General features: G+C 42.3%; 1 protein-coding gene across 1 annotated transcript; it reads left to right on the top strand.

Moving 5' to 3' along the window:
* The first annotated feature begins 736 nt into the window (after positions 1 to 736).
* Positions 737 to 17,112, top strand: LOC146643113 (immunoglobulin kappa light chain-like). Its single transcript, XM_085396932.1, has 4 exons — positions 737 to 1,013; positions 1,121 to 1,448; positions 2,530 to 2,594; positions 16,567 to 17,112. Exons 1-4 carry the CDS (start codon positions 962 to 964, stop codon positions 16,899 to 16,901), a joined length of 780 nt encoding a protein of 259 aa, XP_085253058.1. The 5' UTR covers positions 737 to 961; the 3' UTR covers positions 16,902 to 17,112.
* The last annotated feature ends 5,409 nt before the right edge of the window (positions 17,113 to 22,521 follow it).

Here is a 22,521-nt window from a genome sequence, read left to right as displayed (position 1 = left end):
GTTTTAGTAATATCACTTTTGGGTCACTTCAAGGTTCACATGTGGGGAAGATTCAGCTTTAACTCTATTGCACAAAGTCAGGCATCATGAGAAAGTTGGTGACACCCAGAGGGGGAGAATTCAACAGGTGGTGAAGTCTTTTGTTAATCAGGTCTTTGAGGATGTGGGGAAGAGGCAAGGAGCAGTCTCTATGTGACACTGGAAGAGGAGACAAGGTTGTAAACTCTCTCCCTCTCTTGGAGGGGTCAAGGGTGTGAACAACAACTGTGGAAATGCCTTCTGTTTGACTGTATTTAAAGAGGGCTGCTATTCATCTTTAGAGACACGCATCAGTGCCCCACTGAATGTCGTCTCTCCCTCAACTGCTTGGGAATTAAAAAGGTGTTGGCTCATCGTGTCTGCAGCCTTTGTTGATTATATTTCCATGACATTATTCTGCAGTGACAAAGTGAGATATGTCACAACAAAGGAGCGAAAACTGAAAAAGTGTTTGTTTACATTGTTGAGTTAACACCGAATACAAAAGCTTCAGTGCTCTTTGGTACAGATTCTCCAGTTTTTTTATTTAAAAGTTTTATAATTACGATTTTGATTATGTCCCCACATTCGGTGTCAATGATGGTGATGATACTGGAGGATAAACGTGAGCTCTAACACATCTGCTCAAATTTACACAGCTTTCCCATCACTTCATTGTAGAGGTCGAGTTTTTCTTTATTTGTTACCTGTCTATGAATCTACAGTGTTCAGTTGAGTCACATTCCAAATATGCTGTGAAAAACTCTTTTTAAACGAGTCGTGCTGGAGTCAGTCAGATGATTTCCATAGAGAGGCACTTTGCATCAGCAGCACCATGCTCCAGTGCTCTGGGAGAGTTTATAGTCCTGAGAGTTGAACACTGGATGACTGACAGCTGTCCTTCATCACAACAGAAGCCACAGAAATCCTCCTCATCAAAAACATGACTTTGATCTGCGTCCTCATCTGGACTCTCCTCTGCTGCTGCTTCACAGGTAAAGTCCAGAGAATCAAACTCCTCTCCTCTATCAACATCTGTCCCTCTGAAATGAAGCCCACAAAACCATGAAGCTGCTTTATGTTTTTGTCTCTGTGTCCTCAGAGTCCAGAGGACAGATCACAGTGACTCAGCCTGGAGCAGTGAGCTCTGCTGTGGGAGGATCTGTGAGCATCAAGTGTAGGACCAGTCACAATGTTTATGTTTCTGGCAACAACCACTATTTATCCTGGTACCAACAGAAAGATGGAGGAGTTCCTAAACTGCTCATTTACTATGTTAACAATCGAGTATCAGGGATTCCAGCTCGTTTTACAGGCAGTGGATCAAACTCTGACTTCACTCTGACCATCAGTGGAGTCCAGGCTGAAGATGCAGCAGTTTATTACTGTATGTGTTGGCACTATCCTAACAGTCAGTGGGTGAGCACACAGTGAAAAACAGTCGTACAAAAACCTCCCTCAGTCAGACTGAACAGAAACTGAAGTGACTGCTGCAGCTGGAAGATACTGCAGAGACTGATACAGTTCACTGAGGACACACACACACACACACACACACACACACACACACACACACACACACACACACACACACACACACACACACACACACACACACACACTAGTACAGGTCCTCCATCTTTCTTTCACCCAAAAAGGGTTTAATTTGTGAGAGTAAACTTGTGCAGTGTAAATAGTCAAACAGTAAAATGTAAACCTTGCAGCAGTTAAGGAGTGAAAGGCCATTTTTGTTGAAACACTTGTTTCCTGGTTAAGAGCATTGCTTAGAAACTCGTGTTTGGTTTACTTTTCATTTTCTGTTTGGGAAGATTGGGGAACATAAGGACCTGTTTTCTTGTTTTGGCATTGCTCACATCCAAAACAAATAAACTCCTCTATACCAAAACGAACCTTCTTATCAACTCACATTGTTGTGCAAATAAAGTCATCCTGTTTTTATTAAGCTGTATATTTTCAAACATGAACATTGTTAAAATGATTTGGTCGATGTTTCATCTTTCACTTTGTTATTCTCCTGGTCTTTCATTTGTTCAACTGTGATGCTAAAGTTCAAAAAACAAATCCCAGAATTGTTTTCAGTTAAGCTAAGCAGTGGCTTCATGTTCTAATTATCTTTAACATTACAGGGCTCTAGAATAACTTTTTGCCTTGGTTGCACTGGTGCGCCACTTTTTCAACCGCATCGCTTAACACCGCAGTTTTACATGTGCCCTTTTTTGGGGGGAAATTGCTGTCCATACAGACAATATTGATTTGTAAATGATTAACTAACAATTTCGTTCTTGTGCTTAAAGTGCTTTGGCACTCTTTGGCCATAAGAATGCAGAGATGGAACCGAGTGTTATGGCACGCCGTCTTTCTCTCGGTTCTGCAATGTTTGTATGTTGTGTTCTTAGTGGTGTCCCTGCTAGCTTGGAAAACCCACTCCCTGTTGGTGTATGAGCGACAGACGCTTTTTAACATCCGTGACTCACTGCTGATGCTCCACAGTGTTAGCGAGCGACCTGGAGGAATCCCGCCGCCTCTGGCATCGGTGCCGGAGGAGCAGCTTCGCCGTGATCGCTGCTCTGCGCTTCCACAGGCCCCGCTGGTTTAGAAACTTACTCCCGTTAACGACAAGGAAGCAAGATGAACAGCAATTTTACTTGCTAGCAAGGGAGGCTGGTTGGAACCAGGCTCTTGGAGCTAAACGCTCCTCACCTGTCTGCTAGCCAGCATCAAATAAACAGCCTTCCTTGCAGCTTTTTATTCTGAGAACACAAACACCACTCGTTGTAAAACCCCCCTATGGTCACAAAAGGTTAAAACACTGCGTGTGTGTCTGTGTGTGTGTGCGAGTATGTGTGTTTGTGTGTATGTGAGTGTGTATGTTTGTTTGGTGGTGCGTTTGTGTGACCTCCTGCTTATCAAAAGGGTCATAAAAGCAGGAAGCTTACTAACCAAGAAAACAGAACCCTCACATAGGATGTCCCTATAATGAAACACTACAGCCTCCCCCACCAACAAACAGGCTGGAGAGGTGGTCAGAGACAAAGGAATGTCTTTGACCATGCTGCTTGAACTAAGTCTTACACATTTAAGTAACACAATGACAACATTTAACAATTTGACTCCAACAGTCCCCCCTTTTTGTCAACTTTGTACATAAATTTCCACTTATGCACCCTTGTGTTTGACAGTTCAGTATAGGCTTCATTCACACACAGCTCCTCACATCATTCACTTCCTACTGCTGCAAAAGTTCACAGTTAATACATGTACGAAACGTGCTTAGCAATTATCCTACTTCTCATTCATCTCACACACAGTAAACTACATCCTGCAAGGAAACAAATGAATGTCAACAGTCAAAAACAAGAATCAACGTTCTCAAAAGAATATGCACTACAATCCAAATGTATGCAGACATAGGCATTCAAACACATCAGTTGGTTTTTGGTTTGTCCATGTGGCTTCCAGCTATCTTCAAAGCTGTAGCCTGGTCAACACTCCTCTTTATGACCCCTTTCAAACCCCCAAATCTTCTCACTGTACACATCCTGTGGGGTGATCGAGTCACCTGGTGAATCATCTGCATTTACAACTCCTCTCCTTTCCTGTTGTCACTGCAGAAAAAGTATTTTAAAGGAAATTGGATCAAGTTGTTTATGATCTTCTCCCCCCTTTTTGAGTCATGTCCACCCATGGCTCAAAACTCCAACCAACTTATATAAGTGTACGTGATGTAAATGTAAACAAAAGAAAGCCCCTTTGACTGTCTGGCTTTTTCTTCATAATGATAGCCATATTAGGACACATAAAGGCAATGGTTATATATCTATATATTTTAGCACAAATGACAATATAAAAAATATCAATCCTAACAATGCCCATGTGTCAAAGTAACTGAGAATAAAAAACAGAAAACATGAAGGAGATATTCCTGGCCTGGCTTTTTATAGCAGATAATCTTAAAAAATATTCTGCAATTTTGCATAATTTTAAAAAGTTTACATTTCTTCAGTATTGAACAGCAGAAAATAGGCTTTCTTGTCCGAGGTCATTGAAGTAAAAGAAAAAAAGAAAAAAAAAAGACAGAGGCTGACAGCGCTGCAAACAACGGTAGACTGGTGGGTAATAAGCGAAGGAATAATGCAGAAAACAGAGATTTGAGACGGGAAACTGTTCTTGAAGTACAGAGAGAGAGAGAGAGAGAGAGCTGTGCATGAAGTGTGATTTTTATCTTGGTGTAAACAAAACAGTAAAGTAAGAGGGAATTCATGACGATGTTTATCAGATGTGAATAGTTTGTTGCTTCTTTTGCTGCTGGTTCAGTCAATTTTGCTTGGAGAGAGACAAAACCTGCAGCTCAGAATCAGCACAAAAAAAGACGTAAACAGCGCGGACCCGACGCATCAGAATCAGTGAGCTGTCGGCTTTCAGCCCGATGGCGTGTCCGTCTACGTGCCGTCGTGTGAGAAAGCAGAGAAAGCTGATTCTGATGCGTCGGGTCCGCTCTGTGTGTTTACACTGTGTGTCTTTGTGTGGAATCCGTTTACCTGCTCTCATTTACTGTTTGGTGGTTGATAAAACCTGAGATTCCGGCGTTTCTGGGAAAATATATTTATGTTTAAAACTCGATTTAGGATTTAATGAATCAATGTCGCTTTATTCAAGCTACTCACCTCTCTCTATCTGCCTGTACTTTCAAACATACAGACGGACTACATGAATATCTGAACTACGACCAATCAGAGAGGTCCCACCCCTGATTATCTCTGATTGGTTTAGACCACGATAGGAGCATAATGTGTGTCGGTTGTTGACCACAGGGAGAGTTTCAGAGTCGCAGAGAGTATTTTATTTATTTATTTTTTACTCGAATAGTTGGTCGTACCGCAGCGACCTGAGATTATTTTTAATCGCACTTGCGACCAAATTGGTTGCACTCTACAGCCCTGCATTACATTTAAATTTTCTACCTTACCTTTGCTCCAGTGGTAATTAGAGTGAAAGGACTTGAAACTCAAAGTTTTACTCGTCTCTGTAAAACAAATTATTCATACCACCTTTACTTAACAGGAGCTTTACTGTGATAGTTTTAATACATTCTTCTATATTTAGTATGGTTTTAATATTTTCGTATTTTAAATTACGCAGGATATATGATAAAACAATAATTTACTTGCAAAGAGTTTTAATTTCTACACAAATACTTTCATTATGTGGAAAAAAAGTATTTGAGATGGAATTGTTTTATTTGATCTGAGAACAAAAAGAAATTGTTCATTGTTAATATATTTAGATCATATAAACAATATACAGGTACATTTATCAAAGAAAGTAAGAGAGAAAAAATACTACAGACGGGCATCTGAGGGTGAGGGGAGCGTGCCAAGCTCCAATCGACAGCACAGTCGAGTTCAATGATGGCATCATGATTCTGTGAGCAGCACATAAACCAGAAGCTAGGGTGGTGATGGGGAATGACCGACGGCAATTTCCTATGAACATCACCTAATGCTGTGTCACTGTGCTAAGCATACTTTGACAATCTGAAGAGGGTCTTCCTTTGTGTCATTGTTGTTGTCATTTGCATCATGACCACTTCTACAAGACTGCTAAAGTGATTCAACAGGTGGGATCATAACAGCAGTAAAACAACTGGATCCAATACCCTTTCCGAGAAAGGTTTTCTGCAGAGATAAAAAGGACAATAGAGGAGTCCTAAGTATTCCCCCCACAGGAAGCATGCCTGAAGTGAGGCGATGAGGGTTGATAGAGGCCATAAAAAAGGGCTCTATCATATAATCATATATGCTTAGAGGTATCAATTGTATAATGATAGAGGTCTGATCCTTGGTAGTCTGCAAAGACTCTTCCAGAGTGTTCTGGCATGCACACACATCCTAAGGTCATGAGTGAGGTCGTACCTTCTTTATATAGTATGGGAGGACACCTACTCTGTATCTGTTTAAGTATAAGAGCCTTTTGTTTAGGTGGACCGCTGGACTCCTGGCACCAGCTTACACACACACACACACACACACACACACACACACACACACACACACACACACACACACACACACACACACACACACACATACATACAGTGCCTTGTCTTTGTAACCAAGGGGGTTTACGAGGGGAGGTACTATTGTATTGTGTGAACTGTTTTCCCAATAGCAAGCGGAGGCCGTCGTTGGGGTCATTTTGTGGTAGACACCGACGAGGCCTCCATTGCAAATAAATCGATCGATCACTGACTGTCTCATTTTCTTCATGATGAATACGTCTCTAAACCAGCGGGGCTTGTGGAAACACAGACCCAACAACACCCAGATAGAAGACTAGTATTAATAACTGACTGCACACTTATTTCCACACTGTCATCCTCGAGTAGGTGAGAGGGAACGAAGTCTTGCCCCAAAGACATTTTGTAGGTTTGGTGGCTCCTTAGAGTACGAGCACCTGGATGACTGAGAACCTTCACAGATCTATTTTCAAGCTGAGCTCAAAGGTCAAAGCCAAGCTTTTTTCAATACACTGCTCAGCTTTCTTTATCATAATCGTACACATCATGGTTTTGTCAGCTTCGTTTCAGAGAAATGATTTTTGCAATGATTGTTTCTCGAGACTTTCTCCAACTTTTCCTTGCTGTGCAAAAAATGATGGTATTTGTTTAAGAGATCTACAGTGTGTGTGTGTGTGTGTGTGTGTGTGTGTGTGTGTGTGTGTGTGTGTGTGTGTGTGTGTGTGTCCTCAGTGAACTGTATCAGTCTCTGCAGTATCTTCCAGCTGCAGCAGTCACTTCAGTTTCTGTTCAGTCTGACTGAGGGAGGTTTTTGTACGACTGTTTTTCACTGTGTGAACACCCACTGACTGTTTAGATAGTGAAGACTCTGACAGTAATAAACTGCTGCATCTTCAGCCTGGACTCCACTGATGGTCAGAGTGAAGTCAGAGTTTGATCCACTGCCTGTAAAACGAGCTGGAATCCCTGATTCTCGAGTGGTAGCAGAGTAAATGAGCAGTTTAGGAACTCCTCCATCTTTCTGTTGGTACCAGGATAAATAGTTGCCATTAACATTGTGACTGGTCCTACACTTGATGCTCACAGATCCTCCCACAGCAGAGCTCACTGCTCCAGGCTGAGTCACTGTGATCTGTCCTCTGGACTCTGAGGACACAGAGACAAAAACATAAAGCAGCTTCATGGTTTTGTGGGCTTCATTTCAGAGGGACAGATGTTGATAGAGGAGAGGAGTTTGATTCTCTGGACTTTACCTGTGAAGCAGCAGCAGAGGAGAGTCCAGATGAGGACGCAGATCAAAGTCATGTTTTTGACGAGGAGGATTTCTGTGGCTTCTGTTGTGATGAAGGACAGCTGTCAGTCATCCAGTGTTCAACTCTCAGGACTATAAACTCTCCCAGAGCACTGGAGCATGGTGCTGCTGATGCAAAGTGCCTCTCTATGGAAATCATCTGACCAAGTTTAGAGGCACAATGTGAAAAAGTAAAGGTCTGGACTTCACTACATGTTTTTACAACATTCTGTACGCCACGCAGATCCTGATGGGTTCTGAAGAACTACTAACTGATTATATTTGAAATAAGTTCATTTAACAGTTGCTCTTTGCTAAGATGTAGAGAAGTAAGAAATTCATATCTTTTCTGAATTCCTTCATTCATGTTTGAAGTATTAAATATTTCATGGAAAGCATTTAGTCAGTGACTTTATGTACAGTGGTGGGTCACACTTACATTTGTACAGTTACATTGATTCAAATAACTTTTTGGAGTAAATTCTACTTGCTGGTGAAGATCATGTGACCTAACTGAAAGCTTCACAATGGGAATACAAGAGACTTTGTGGAGAAAGTGTTTTCTAAACCACTTGTAAATGTAATATCCATCCATATTATTAGTATGAATGCAGTTATACTCACTGTATGTAAAGTACTATTGAGTGAGACATGCTGTTTGACTTATTGGAAACACATTTTTTAGTTAAGCGTAACATTTTATTGGTTTTGTTTGCGATGTTGTTGGTTATTAAAGTTTCTGATGACAATGTCAATTTCAAAATGTTGCTATAGGAGACCATTCAGATGGCTGTGATCCAAAATTAAATATGGTTCAAACATCATGATACAACATGATTTCCTCCAGTACCATCCACCTCCAACAAATGTTACAGTTTCTGTCAGTTTGCTGCAGTTCTCAAATCAGTGATGCTTTTCCCCAATCAAATTAGCCTTTCTCATTGTTTTATACACACATACACACTGCTGTTGTTTCTACACTAATAAAGGGATTTGTTACTTCATTGATCCACAACTCACAGCTCACAACTGTCGTGATCGGGCTGTGTCCAGGCAGGAATTGGACCCAAACGCAAACTCACTGGAAACAGGACTGAACTCAAAATGGCAGCTTTTATTGCTGAACAGAAAACTCCACAAAACCTAAACTGGGAAGAATCTAACAAAACACACACAGCATGAGGAAGATCACGGCACTGTAGTAATCAATCAATCAATCAATCAATCAATCAATCAATCTTTACATGAGCCGGGTGAGGAAACACTATCACAGGGAGCCGTCTGCACCGGGAGCCTCCAGGCTGGGCAAAGAAGCCCCCCAGCCAGGCTGAGAATGTGTCGATGATGTGAACAGAACACACAATGAGTATTAATGAGTATTATTTTGCTTTTCTCCATTTCATCAGTTTTGTAAATTAAGAAAAAAAAAAAAAAATATATATATATATATATATATATATACACCCAGCACGCCCCTGCGGGCGGTTTATCCTTCAAGCTCGGGTCCTCTACCAGAGGCCTGGGAGCTTGAGGGTCCTGCGCAGTATCTTAGCTGTTCCCAGGACTGCGCTCTTCTGGACAGAGATCTCCGATGTTGTTCCCGGGATCTGCTGGAGCCACTCGCCTAGCTTGGGAGTCACCGCACCTAGTGCTCCGATTACCACGGGGACCACCGTTACCTTCACCCTTCACATCCTCTCGAGCTCTTCTCTGAGCCCTTGGTATTTCTCCAGCTTCTCATGTTCCTTCTTCCTGATATTGCTGTCATTCGGAACCGCTACATCAATCACTACGGCCGTCTTCTTCTGTTTGTCTACCACCACTATGTCCGGTTGGTTAGCCACCACCATTTTGTCCGTCTGTATCTGGAAGTCCCACAGGATCTTAGCTCGGTCATTCTCCACCACCCTTGGGGGCATCTCCCATTTTGACCTCGGGACTTCCAGGTTGTACTCAGCACAGATGTTCCTGTACACTATGCCGGCCACTTGGTTATGGCGTTCCATGTATGCCTTGCCTGCTAGCATCTTGCACCCTGCTGTTATGTGCTGGATTGTCTCTGGGGCATCTTTACACAGCCTGCACCTGGGGTCTTGCCTGGTGTGATAGACCCCAGCCTCTATGGATCTTGTGCTCAGAGCTTGTTCTTGTGCTGCCATGATTAGTGCCTCTGTGCTGTCTTTCAGTCCAGCTTTGTCCAGCCACTGGTAGGATTTCTGGATATCAGCCACCTCCTCTATCTGCCGGTGGTACATACCGTGCAGGGGCCTGTCCTTCCATGATGGTTCCTCGTCTCCATCCTCTTTCTTGGGTTTCTGCTGCCTGAGGTATTCACTGAGCACTCGGTCAGTTGGGGCCATCCATCCTGGACTGTGGTGCTGACACTCACCAGTCCCCGGCGTACAGCCTCAGGGTGCTGGACTTGGGGTGAAACCCTCCATGCATGGTAAGGAGCTTTCTTGTCTTTATGTCAGTGGCTTCTATCTCCTCCTTTGGCCAGCTTATTACCCCAGCAGGGTACCTGATCACGGGCAGGGCGTATGTGTTGATGGCCCGGATCTTGTTCTTACCATTCAGCTGACTCCTCAGGACTTGCCTGACCCTCTGCAGGTACTTGGTGGTTGCAGCTTTTCTAGCGGCCTCTTCATGGTTCCCATTTGCCTGCGGGATCCCCAAGTACTTGTAACTGTCCTCTATGTCTGCAATGTTGCCTTCTGGTAGTTCAATCCCCTCAGTTCTGACTACCTTCCCTCTCTTTGTTACCATCCGACTACACTTCTCCAGTCCAAACGACATTCCAATGTCATTGCTGTATAGCCTGGTAGTGTGGATCAGTGAATCGATGTCTCGTTCACTCTTGGCATACAGCTTGATGTCATCCATGTACAGGAGGTGGCTGACAACTGCTCCGTTCCGTAGTCGGTATCCGTAGCCAGTCTTGTTAATGATCTCACTGAGGGGGTTCAGGCCTATGCAGAACAGCAGTGGGGACAGAGCATCTCCTTGGTAGATCCCGCACTTGATGGTAACTTGTGCTATGGGCTTGGAGTTGGCCTCTAGTGTTGTACGCCACATCCCCATTGAGTTCCTGATGAAGGCTCTTAGGGTCCCATTGATCTTGTACAATTCTAGGCATTCCAGTATCCAGCTGTGGGGCATTGAGTCATAGGCCTTCTTGTAATCAATCCAGGCAGTGCACAGGTTGGTCAGTCTGGTCTTGCAGTCTCGGCTGATTGTTCTGTCTACCAGTAGCTGGTGTTTTGCACCTCTGGTATTCTTGCCAATTCCTTTCTGTGTCCCGCTCATGTATTGACCCATGTGCCTGTTCATCTTAGCCGATATGATGCCTGACAGGAGCTTCCATGTAGTACTGAGGCAGGTTATTGGTCGGTAGTTGGAGGGGACCGGTCCCTTCTTGGGGTCCTTGGGGATCAGGACCGTCCGGCCTTCAGTTAGCCATTCCGGGTGTCTCTCATTAACTAGCAGCTGGTTCATTTGTGCTGCCAGACGCTCGTGGAGTGCAGTCAGCTTCTTCAGCCAGTAGGCGTGAACCATGTCGGGCCCTGGTGCTGTCCAACTCTTCATACTGGAGACCCTTTCTTGGATATCTGCCACTGTGATGGTTACTGGACCCTGTTCAGGGAGGTCGCTGTGGTCTGCCCTCAGATCCACTAAGCATTGCCGTTATGGGTTGCATCCTTCTCCCATATGCTCTTCCAGTATTGCTCCGTCTCCAGCCTTGGTGGTGCTGTTCCCTTGCCACTGAGAGTACACCTTTGCTGGTTCTGTGGAGAACAGCTGGTTTATTCTCCTGCCTTCTATCTCTCTGGTGTACCTCCTCAAGTGGCTGGCCAAGGCTGTGAGTCTTTGCTTGGCAGTTTCCAAGGCCTCAGGTATGGACAGCTTGCTGTATTTCTTAGGCACCTTATTTGTCGCACCTTTCTGCAACTCTGTTAGTTGGCTAACCTCCCTCCGTGCTACTTTGATCTTGCCCTCTAGCCTCCTTCTCCATGGAGGGTACTGCCCCTTGTGGCTGTTCAACTTGTAGCCAAACATCTCACTGATCACTGCTGCCGTATTGTAGATCAGCTTGTTAGTGTCGGTAATCGTGGTTGTAGGTATTGCCCGTAGTGCTGCATTAACATCATCTAGCAGACCTTCTGAGGGTACTTCACGTAATCTTGGTAACCGGCTACGGGGGATCCAGGTTTCAAGCTTGGCCATGATCCTATTTTTCAGGTCAGTTCCTCTCGCACTCAACAAGCATTTGTGTTGTACCTCGTCAATCTCTAGCTGTGAGAGCAGTCCCTTCTTTCGAATGTTGGAACACTGAGCTACTAGTTGTTTCGCCGTCATTGTGGATGTTGGGTATCGAAGAATCCATAGGTCCCTCATCCTATTCATGTAGCCCCTTCCGCCGGGGTTACTTGCGTAGTAGCATTCCAACAACGCCCTGTTTTCGTCCCTTGCCCACCGATGCCTTCTTGTTCCAGTAGCCCACTTTTCGTCAGGGTGCCCTGGTTCCTCAACACCTGACGCGGACCTTGTTGATCCGGGCGACGTCCGAGCCGGCATGCCTTCATATTTATCTGTCTCGCTCATGTCTGCGGTAGGCTTGCTTAGCATAGGGGGTCTAGCCTTAGGACCCTTACTGGATACAGACGCCCCAGGCAGGAATCGAACTTGCGATCCTCTGTTCCAAAGGCGTGTAGTTTAACCACTACGCTATCCAGCTGCTTTTATATATATATATATATATATATATATCAGATTAGATTTTTGTTTCTGAAAAACAGTTTTAAACTTCTCATTAGCTGTCACAGTCCGGGTGAGCTGCTGGTAAATTTCCACCATGTTCTCCTGTGTCTGCCCCTGGGCAGAGCCATCATCTCCTCACATGGAGCCAATCTGGAGCAACCTACTCAGGATATTTAAGACCAGCGTTGCCGTCTCTTCACTGCTAGTTTGCCAACTTACCCTCGGTGGTAACAGGCTACCATGCTTCATGCTCCTTGCCCAAGTCTATGCACTCGGCCATACTCACTGCAGTTTCATGCTCCGTCTCCTGGGAAGGATTTCAATATCACACCTGCTGCCCTCTTCCCACTGCTTCTCACAGGATTCCTTGGAGCTCAGGTCAGCTCATCTTAACTTTGTTCAGCTCACCTGGACTGTTAGGTTTTGTATTGTTGATTGTCATTTATGCTTAGAAATATTTACTCATATATGCTTAGAAGTATATAATCATTTGTAGATTGAAAGAATGTCTCATCCTAGGAGGTCTGTAACAACTCTGTGTAGCATGAAGAGGGGAGTGCGTTCACTCCTCTACAGAGTGTTCTGGCATAGATCACACACCTCCTAGGAGAGGTCGTATCTTCTCTTGCTGATATATGATATAGCAAACACACGTATATCTGTTTGAGTGTAAGAGCCTTTTGTTTAGATGGACCCGCTAGACGTCCTGGCACCAGCTTTGGGGAGTCTTCACAGGGTCACATCTTGACCTCACACAGATCTCTCACACACACAGATCTCTCTCTCTCTCACACACACACACACACACACACACACACACACACACACACACACACACACACACACACACACACACATATACATACACAGGCAAGGTACTCTTTGTGTGTATGTAGACGTCATATGTTAATGAACCTATGCATATTCATGTAACCTCAATAACAGAACAGTGGTACGGGAGAACGGAGAGAGCAACTGGGGTCAAGCGAAGGAACGGCGTTTGTCCGGTCTCTCCCGTGCGCGAGAAACATGAAGAACTTTGCCTACTTGTGTCTTGCTTTGCTGTGTAATTATATTGTCTTCAACATTCCAGCGGATGGGTTCAAGCTACAAACCTATCATGGACCTTCACCTACTCCCCTCAAAGTACCGCCAACTCCACCTGCAACATAAGCCATACTCCTCTTTAAAATTCAATCACACCTGGAGAAGTCTGAGAACCCACTAACCCCCTTTTCCTCTCTCCCTCTTGATCACCACGCCACCTTAGGCCAAGGCTGGACTGGGACAAAAAAATCGGCCCGGGCATTTTGACTAGAGACCGGCCCACCAGGATAAAGATTGAAAATGTGACGTCATTCAGGGGTAAAACCGCAAAGGATTCTGGGAACTTGTGGCAATCGGTACTAGCGCACGCAGGCTTTCAATTGAACTCAGTTACACAGCGATAAAAAGAAACACAAAAAAATGCCAAGAAGCTGTTGTATTATTAACTGCAATAGCCGGTCGCATGACAGCCACGGGAAGCCGACGGGTAAAGAGATCGTTTTTTTAATCGGATTATGTCGTTGAAGAGAAATTTTTTAAGCCATGTTTCCGAAGTAAGAGCCGACGGATGGTCTGGATACACCAAATATAACATCCCAGAACACTCCAGCTCACATGTTAGTCTGCTCCAAGCATTCCCACAAAGGTCAGAGTTTTGTAGTAGTTAATGCGTCATTTTTCTTAACATAATTGGTGATATAGGTTACAAGCAAATCTGGCGCTGAACAGAAATTGTCGCGCTATGCTCCTTTGTTTATTGTGCATAAATAGTGAATTATCCTGACACAATATTGCGTTTCGCTTCTGTTATTATGGTACACTGACAAAAACATATACTTTTATTCACAGGATAAAACAGTTGTTTTGTATCACTAATTGTCCAGTGCGATTACAGCATACAATATTATTGTCACTGCTACATTTCTGTGATGCTACCAGAGATTATTTCCACTACTAATTAATTACCGTTGAGCTCAAAGCTTATATTAATAAACGGTTAACGAATGTGTATTTATGACGACGATTTGTGAGACTGGTAAACTTACCTTTGTTCAGACGATGGTCTTTCGTTCTACACGGTGCATTTCAAGGTCCTGTACCCATCCGTCGGTAAACTGTACCTGGGCTTGTTGCAGTGACCTGAAGTTACTAAACTTCATGAGTGTATGCACTCACTCCAAGAACCGTATAATTATAAATCTGAGCGTGGTGAAAGTTGGGCAGCACGCTAAAGTCTTTTGTCCACTCTGTGTGCTCGTAAGGGTCTGACCCTTTCAGTCCTTTGATTTTTTCCTCGTATCTTTTCTTTGGCTTTTCATCAAGTCTGTCTTTGTACGGACCGGCATTGTTCCCCTTTTGTTTTTGTACATTCCTTTTTTTGGGAATACAAGAAGGTATTGGAACCGGAGAATGAACGTTTTGCGGTGCTGCAAATGCTTGCATTTGATGCGGTACTTGGATTGTTTTGCCACGAGTTCCCGGCATGCAATGCGCGAAAATCACATGATTGCCAAACAAGGGGGAGGGTGCATCCGGCCTCCTCGGCTGTAATTGGTCCAGCCCAGAGTCGATCATGACCAACTGGCCAATCCAACACCTTTCATTATATATATACCCTTCCTAAAAAAAAAAAAAAAAATCCATCGGCCCATAAAAACAAAAAATCACCAGCAGCCCACCGGGCAAATGCCCGGTATGCCCGATGGCCAGTCCAGCTATGCCTTAGGCCACCATGCTACGTTTTCTTGTCAGGAATCCCACGTCAAGTATAACTCTGTGTTTTTGTGCCAAATAAAGATTTGTGTAAAGCAAACTCAACCGTCTCCACATGTGGTCCAGCACTTGAGTCCAGTTTCGTACAGGCCTTTGGCCCCTTGTGACATTAGGCCTACATTTTTTACAGTACTCTTTCCAAAGTAGGTGAGGTTTTGAGAAAAATAACAAAACAAAAAAAAACTGTTTTGATGTCTTAAAACGACGGTGAAAGTGTTTTATGAAGTGTCTTTTGCATAGATGAGTCTGTGTGGTGAAAAAGGCCTTACATATTTTGAGAGCTGCATTAAGAGTGGTGAGAATGACGTTCCTGATGTAAGACTTTCACCAAAGCAACTGAGAAAAGCAGTGATGGGGAAACATTTACTGAAGTTCATTTAAGTGTTCACGAATAAATGTCAGTGAAGTCGTTTGAAAACGTGTGTGTGTGTGTGTGTGTGAAACATGTCAAAAGTAAACCAAAGCAACACATGGTGATAAAACCCGAATTGAATGGTAATGTTTACCAGTTAGAAGCCTTCACAGTGAGAACAGCACAGAGCACAGTCTTCTCTACCTGGAAGGAATTTTCAAAACTTCCTAAAACACCATTATTTGTAGACAGAATTCCAAAATAGAAATAAAAACTCATTAAAAAAAACCCTGTATGTGTAGGCAGCGTCTTAACAATGGACATGTTCATTCAGAAATTAAAAAAAAATTATAGAAAAAAATGCTGGTACACTTTCCAGAACTTAATATTTTTGTGAAATTCAAAACATAACTACATGAATCTGAAGTGTTTTTGAAGCGTTTTAGGCTGAGAATTAGTTTCAGTGTTTAGAGTTTAGAGTTTGTTTGTCTCAGAGTCAGAGAGCCGTGTCTCTCTACAGTCAGAGGTTTTTGTACGGCGCCTCAATGAGTTTGTATCACTGTGGTGGCCTTTTGGTGGAGGAACCAGACTGGATGTTGGAAGTAAGTTAATTAAACTGTGTTTATTATTAAATATTGTATCATTTTATGTTATAACTACTTGTTAGGCTGCTTAGATGAGACAAAAGTATTTTTTTTATTTAAAATAATTGAGTTTTTGATGTTTGTCCTTTTTACTGGACTAATTCAGATGAGCTCTGCGAGTTTCTCTTGTTTAATCTACATTTCTGTCACAGTAAAATGTAGACAAGAGTAAACTTCATCATCTTATGATTAGTTTGTAAATTTCCACCACATCAGCTGCTGTTTGGATGAGTTAAAGTTTGCTTTCTGATGTTTTTATCGTGTCAGATGTTTCAGATTTAGTTTGAAATCATGTGAGCTGTTCAATAACATTTCAAATCTACATGAATGAGTAGCTGCTCTGTGCTTGTGTCCACTAATGTCTTCAGTCGTCCATGATTTAGACTTCTAATCATTTTAAAGCCAAACTTCTGCTGTAAATGTTTCCACATCTGCTTCTTTTATTTCCAGTGTAGTTTGAACATATTTCAGCTCAAACTGTGTGATGATTCTCTCTGTGCTGATATGCATGAGAGGTTTCTTAAAGGGAAGTGAAACAATGTGTGAGTGAATGACTGGTGGAGCAGAAAAAACACCTGACAGAAACTTCTTAACGGAGAAATTCAAATTGTGGTTCCTGTCCTCTAAGCTGATTGGTGTTTCCTAGGTGATACCCGCCCCGCCCTGAAGGTGCTGGGTCCCTCCAACAAGGAGCTGGAGCAGGGGAAGGCCACGCTCATGTGTGTGGCCAACAAGGGCTTCCCCTCAGACTGGAGTCTGTCCTGGAAGACGAGCGACAGCAGTGGCAGCAGCAGCATCAGAGGGGAGGAGAGCAGGACTCCTGGAGTGCTGCAGAATGACGGCCTCTACAGCTGGAGCAGCACCCTGACGCTCACTGCAGACCAGTGGGGGAAGGTGGGCTCTGTGACCTGTGAGGCCACCCAGGGCTCCCACACTCCGGTCTCAGAGATACTGAGGAGAGACCAGTGTTCCCAGTCCTGATGGCAATCACTGAGTCTTTCATGCTGTTTTTCTTCTGCGTCTTTGAGTCTTCTTCTTTGCAGATTTTTAAAAAAGCATCAAACAGTCATGTTTCCATCTCATAATGACAACAATCAGAGCAACAATCTCCTCTAGTTTCATCCTTTTGTGTCTGTTGTAAAGCTGATATTTCAAACTCTTAAAAGAATAAAAATGTACCAAGAAAACATGTTCTTTGACTCTGTGAGTTTAATAAATGCACATTAAAAAAATAAGATTTTGTAATATTTGTAAAACAGACCAAAAGAAAAATGTAAACAGACACATCAAGTGTAATGTGCAGTGAAAATGGTTAAATATATTTTTTAATCCACATATTAAATATTTCTCTATAAGATGTTGAGGTCATGTCAACCATAGATTATCTGTGTGCTCTTCATAATTTCTACTCTCAAAGCTGTTTTATGATCTACATTTTAATCTGATCTAAAACCTAATAAGTAAATTAAAGAGCAGGGTGTCATCTGTATGATTAAACAGAGATCATTTAAATCAAGTTCAAGTGAAGATTTACTGAAGTTTGATTAATGAACTATTTGACAGTGAAACTCTGATGAAGCACCAAAGCAGAGAAGAGTCTAGAAGCTGGTGGTGGCAGAGGTGAAGCAGGTGGAGACTTAGCTGAGGATCTCTAATTGTCAGGATGAGGTGGAGATCAGGAGTCTGAGAGTTAAAGCACACAAAACAGAGGCTGAGTAACTCACAGAAGGCAGCGAGACAATAACTGGACTCAAATAATGACGACAGAATTGAGCTCGACAGTGGACATGATGTTAAGAACAGACTAACAGAACAAACACAGGAATGCAGGCAGATGAGAGACTACAGGTCTGCTTTAATCAGCTTATATAGAAGTTAATCTCTTCTAGTGTTCACAGCAAAATGAGAGAAACTCACTTCACTAAACCTCTTAACACAAGAAAAAGACCACGGTCTGTCAGGAGGATGATCACATCTTATTTTCAGTGGTTTCAGATTTAGGTAGGACTTTATATTAATGTCACACTTTTAAGCATTAGTAAGATATTATTTTAAAGAGAAACTTTTTAGTTCTTTGTTCTGTCTACATTAATACTTTGGAAACTGACTAAATAACTTTAGGTTTTTACAACAGTAACAGTGATTCGTTTGTGCTGGAAATATCCAAATGAGGCTAAATCTTCACTGAACACATCCCCTACAAACACTGTTATAACAGCCTGCTTGATTTGTTAATCAGCAGAATATCAGAATATTATAGACACTAGTTGTGATGTGACTACAATGATTTTCTGGATTTGTGTGATAACAAGGACTGCAGCTGAGCTCCACAGAAGCATCAGTTTAATATTTAACAGCTTACAAATAGAAAAGAGCTGCTCATCAGTGCAGAAACACTGACAACAGTATTTGTATTTCTAATGACAGCTTGTTATATTTTACAACTTGGATTAATATAAAAATCTTTAATGAGCAAAAACAACATTTTTTTTCTTTGTGGACCTTCCAGCTACGTCTTTTCATCTGAACTTATTGTTATAAATGTAGAAACTAAGAATGAGTCAGACTGATGGGCTGCAGAGAACATCAGTCATCTAAAAATAATGTTAATGTGTTAAACATCTGGAGCCAGTGTTGTGTCCGTATTCTGTGACTCATTAAACATTTATCTTTTTATTCAGGGACACCACTTCATTTCTTTTTTCATGTTACTAACAACGTATTCAATAAGTTTATGAATGTTAAACTGTGAGTGCACACAAATGAAATTCCACAGTAAATATTAAAGTAATCGTTCCTCCCAGTCTTTTAGTTTGTTCTGCAGCTGTTGCTTCAGATCAGTTCCTCTTCAGCTGAGAGGTTTTTGTACGACAGATTTTCACTGTGTAAACAGAGTGTTTGTTTTTGAGCCTCAAATTTATGTTTAGATTATTTGAATTAAACTTTATTTTTTTATCTTGAGCTGTATGATATTTATTGATTTTATTTTCATATATTTTAACATAAAGGTCTTATTTTACTGATAACTGTTAAAATTTAACAAATCATAGATGATATTATGGTGGTTCTAGTATGGAATGGAGGTCAAAGGTCACAATGAGTTTTCTCTATAACTATTCGACTTGTTGAACATGTTGACTGATTTTTACTTAATTTTTAGGGAAAAGAGAAAAAGAAACGATTTTTAGATTGGAAGAAAATGTGTGTGTGTGTGTGTGTGTGTGTGTGTGTGTGTGTGTGTGTGTGTGTGTGTGTGTGTGTGTGTGTGTGTGTGTCCTCAGTGAACTGTATCAGTCTCTGCAGTATCTTCCAGCTGCAGCAGTCACTTCAGTTTCTGTTCAGTCTGACTGAGGGAGGTTTTTGTACGACTGTTTTTCACTGTGTGAACACACGCTGACTGTTAGGATAGTGAAAACTCTGACAGTGATAAACTGCTGCATCTTCAGCCTGGACTCCACTGATGGTCAGAGTGAAGTCAGAGTTTGATCCACTGCCTGTAAAACGATCTGGAATCCCTGATTCTCGATTGCTAGTGTAGTAAATGAGACGTTTAGGAACTCCTCCATCTTTCTGTTGGTACCAGGATAAATAGTTGCCATGAACATTCTGACTGGTCGTACACTTGATGCTCACAGTTGCTCCCACAGCAGAGCTCACTGCTCCAGGCTGAGTCACTGTGATCTGTCCTCTGGACTCTGAGGACACAGAGACAAAAACATAAAGCAGCTTCATGGTTTTGTGGGCTTCATTTCAGAGGGACAGATGTTGATAGAGGAGAGGAGTTTGATTCTCTGGACTTTACCTGTGAAGCAGCAGCAGAGGAGAGTCCAGATGAGGACGCAGATCAAAGTCATGTTTTTGATGAGGAGGATTTCTGTGGCTTCTGTTGTGATGAAGGACAGCTGTCAGTCATCCAGTGTTCAACTCTCAGGACTATAAACTCTCCCAGAGCACTGGAGCATGGTGCTGCTGATGCAAAGTGCCTCTCTATGGAAATGAACTGACTGACTCCAACAGGGAGTTTGGTTGATCTGATGATGATTGTTCAAAACACATTTAAAGACTTTTAGTGAATCCATTGTTAGATTATAATATTATTTTATGCCATGTTAGACCCCTAATTAAAGATTGGGAATTATTATGTAGTTTTAGTTTGCATTATTCTCCTGAATTAGAAGAAGCTGATAACTATTGCATTAGTTAAACTGATTTGCATTACATTAGACTGCTGATTTATTGTGGATGAATGATATTGTTTTATGATGCATTATACTGCTGAGTTATGAGAAATACTGTTTGCAGAAAGTCATCGCCTTATTTGTCTGATTAGAAGAGAACAGAATATACTGGAGTTTTCTGCCCCATCTCAGCAGGAGCAGATAGACGGGGAGCCAAGGTCGTAGCTTAGGCGCTGTGTGAGAGAAAGCATGTGAATGTTTAGGTTTTATGATAAGGTGGAGGCACCAGAGGCTATAAGAGTTTGAGCAATGCTCCACCATTTTGAGATCCGAGGCTGTCTGCATACAGTGTCCATCTCCCACGCGTGTGTTCATTAAAATCATCGTTTGACTCAACCCGGCCGGACCAGTGTTGTTATTGTGGTTTTTTCTCTTGTCTCCATCCCCAATATTTGAATCCGTAACAGTTTGGGGGCTCGTCCTGTGGTATTGGGGTGGAAGTTAGAGGTTTGGACGGTCCGAGGTTGTCGAACGGACAGGCACAAGCCAGTGGTCTGACGTGAGTGGGCATAAGCCGGCTTATCTAAAGGTAAGGCACTACCTGTTGAATTATTTCCAAAGTGTGCCAAATTGGATATGACTAAATTAAAGTCTACTCACTGAAATTACTGGTAGAGGGTCTGTTTTGATTTTGATGAGAATCACCGTGTGTGTTATGCAGTTAAAGTCGGTTAATGGTTAATTAATGGTTTAATGAGTGTTTAATGCAGTCGGAAACTGCTAGGAAGAAATATTGGGTTTTAGTCCCAGGATATTGAGTTAAAGTCTCAAGTAGTTTGGTAGGGAATTGGCTATGTGTTGTTCTAGAAATTAGGCCATAGGCTGTTCTGGAGGAAACAGATATTGGTTAATTGATTACAAAAAAGTTAACTTTCTTCGGTCGGACCCGTTATGATAAATTTGTCAAAATCGGTTAGGTGAAAATTATTATAGGACGGCAGTCGGAAACTGCTAAGAAGCGCATAGCCCGGGGGTTACGCCCCCTCCTGGCCGTGGACGCGCGGCTTTGACCTGTCGTCGAACAGGGTTAGTTCAGTTTGGCTTATCTGTGGGGTACAGGGCATCCTGAAATAAGCTAGGAGTTACCGAGTCTCCTCATCGTTGGAAACGGTGTCATGTGCTTTTTTGGTCAAAGTTAAATTGAGTTAGGGACTTTAGAATTTAGGCCAGAGACTGTGGAAACAGATACTGGTTAATTGATTACAAAAAAGTTACCTTTCTTCGGTTGGACCCGTTATGATAAAGTTGTCGAAATTGTTTAGGTTCTTTAGAGATTAGGCCAGAGGCTGTTCTGGAAGAAACAGATACTGGTTGATTGATTACAAAAAAGTTACCTTTCTTCGGTTGGACCCGTTATGGTTAAATCTGTCGAAATTTGTTAGGCGCTGAATCTGTCAGGCCTGTCAGTGGTTGTAAATATAAGACGTCTTTGTAATATAAAATAATAGAGTTTTGTCTGAGCTTTGTGTGACCCTGTGTGTGACGACAGCGCACTGCAGCGCTGCGAGCTATTTTTAGACTGTGTGAGCATGCAAATGAGCTATGACGTGCACAGAGGACTTTTGTTGCTGTTTAGCGTGTTTTTGAGTTTTATAATTATGATTTGCAAATAATGATACATGCCTGTAATTAAAACGCTGATTTTGCTGATTATAATATTACCAATAAGGTTATGAATGACTAGGGTGAATGTTTGATGTTTGGCTGGGTTTTGATATAGAAGAGATAAATCGAGCATGATTAAGACCGGCACTTCAGCCGGCAGAGTAAGATTGTGATAAAAATGATATTAAATAAATCTCTCAGTGTGTTGATACAGGTGGCTACGGGCCTGGACCAACTGTCCCCACAAGCACAGCAGCCGAAGCAAATTATAGTAATGGAAACCACACTCAGCAAGAATCAGCAGCTGTGGAAAAGACAGCAGCTAGCAGAGAATTAAAGGAGAAATTAAGAGAAGCTTTTAAACATAAAATTGGGGCCAACAGACTTGTGGAGGTTGGGAAAGGCGTCCGGAGCATCACAACAAAAGGTGAAACAAAACACACAAGCAGAGAAATGTGAGAGAGAGGCACGTGTTAGAGAAATGCCTTGTTTGAGAAAAAAAACGTTAAATTAGCCAAGAAACAGCTTACATTCATGAACACGTGAAGATTTTCCAGCAAGTTTCAAGCAGTGAAACTTAACATACACCCGCCGTTAAAGAATAAAGTTTATCCACTACTAACAAATAAACTCTCTGGGTTTCAGGACAACAACTTAACTTGAAAAAAAGGCACTGGTCTGACCAACCAGTGATAACACGACAAATTTAGTGGTTAGAAAAGTCAAATTGTGACGTGTTTTCTGCTGATTGATTAATA

This window comes from Rhamphochromis longiceps, linkage group LG22 (assembly GCF_057381845.1).
Source record: "Rhamphochromis longiceps isolate RC_006_pf linkage group LG22, R_longiceps_female_GT1.1, whole genome shotgun sequence".
In the NCBI taxonomy this organism is placed as follows: Eukaryota; Metazoa; Chordata; class Actinopteri; order Cichliformes; family Cichlidae; genus Rhamphochromis; species Rhamphochromis longiceps.
The sequence above is the reverse complement of the archived record's forward strand: the minus strand, read 5'-3'. Positions and strand labels throughout refer to the sequence as shown.

Coding starts and splice junctions, on each gene's coding strand:
- LOC146643113 (XM_085396932.1), top strand. CDS start 962: ATGACTTTGATCTGCGTCCTCATCTGGACTCTCCTCTGCTGCTGCTTC. Junction 1,449..2,529: donor AGTCAGTGGGTGAGCACACA/GTGAAAAACAGT, acceptor GATGCTCCACAG/TGTTAGCGAGCGACCTGGAG. Junction 2,595..16,566: donor GCCGGAGGAGCAGCTTCGCC/GTGATCGCTGCT, acceptor GGTGTTTCCTAG/GTGATACCCGCCCCGCCCTG.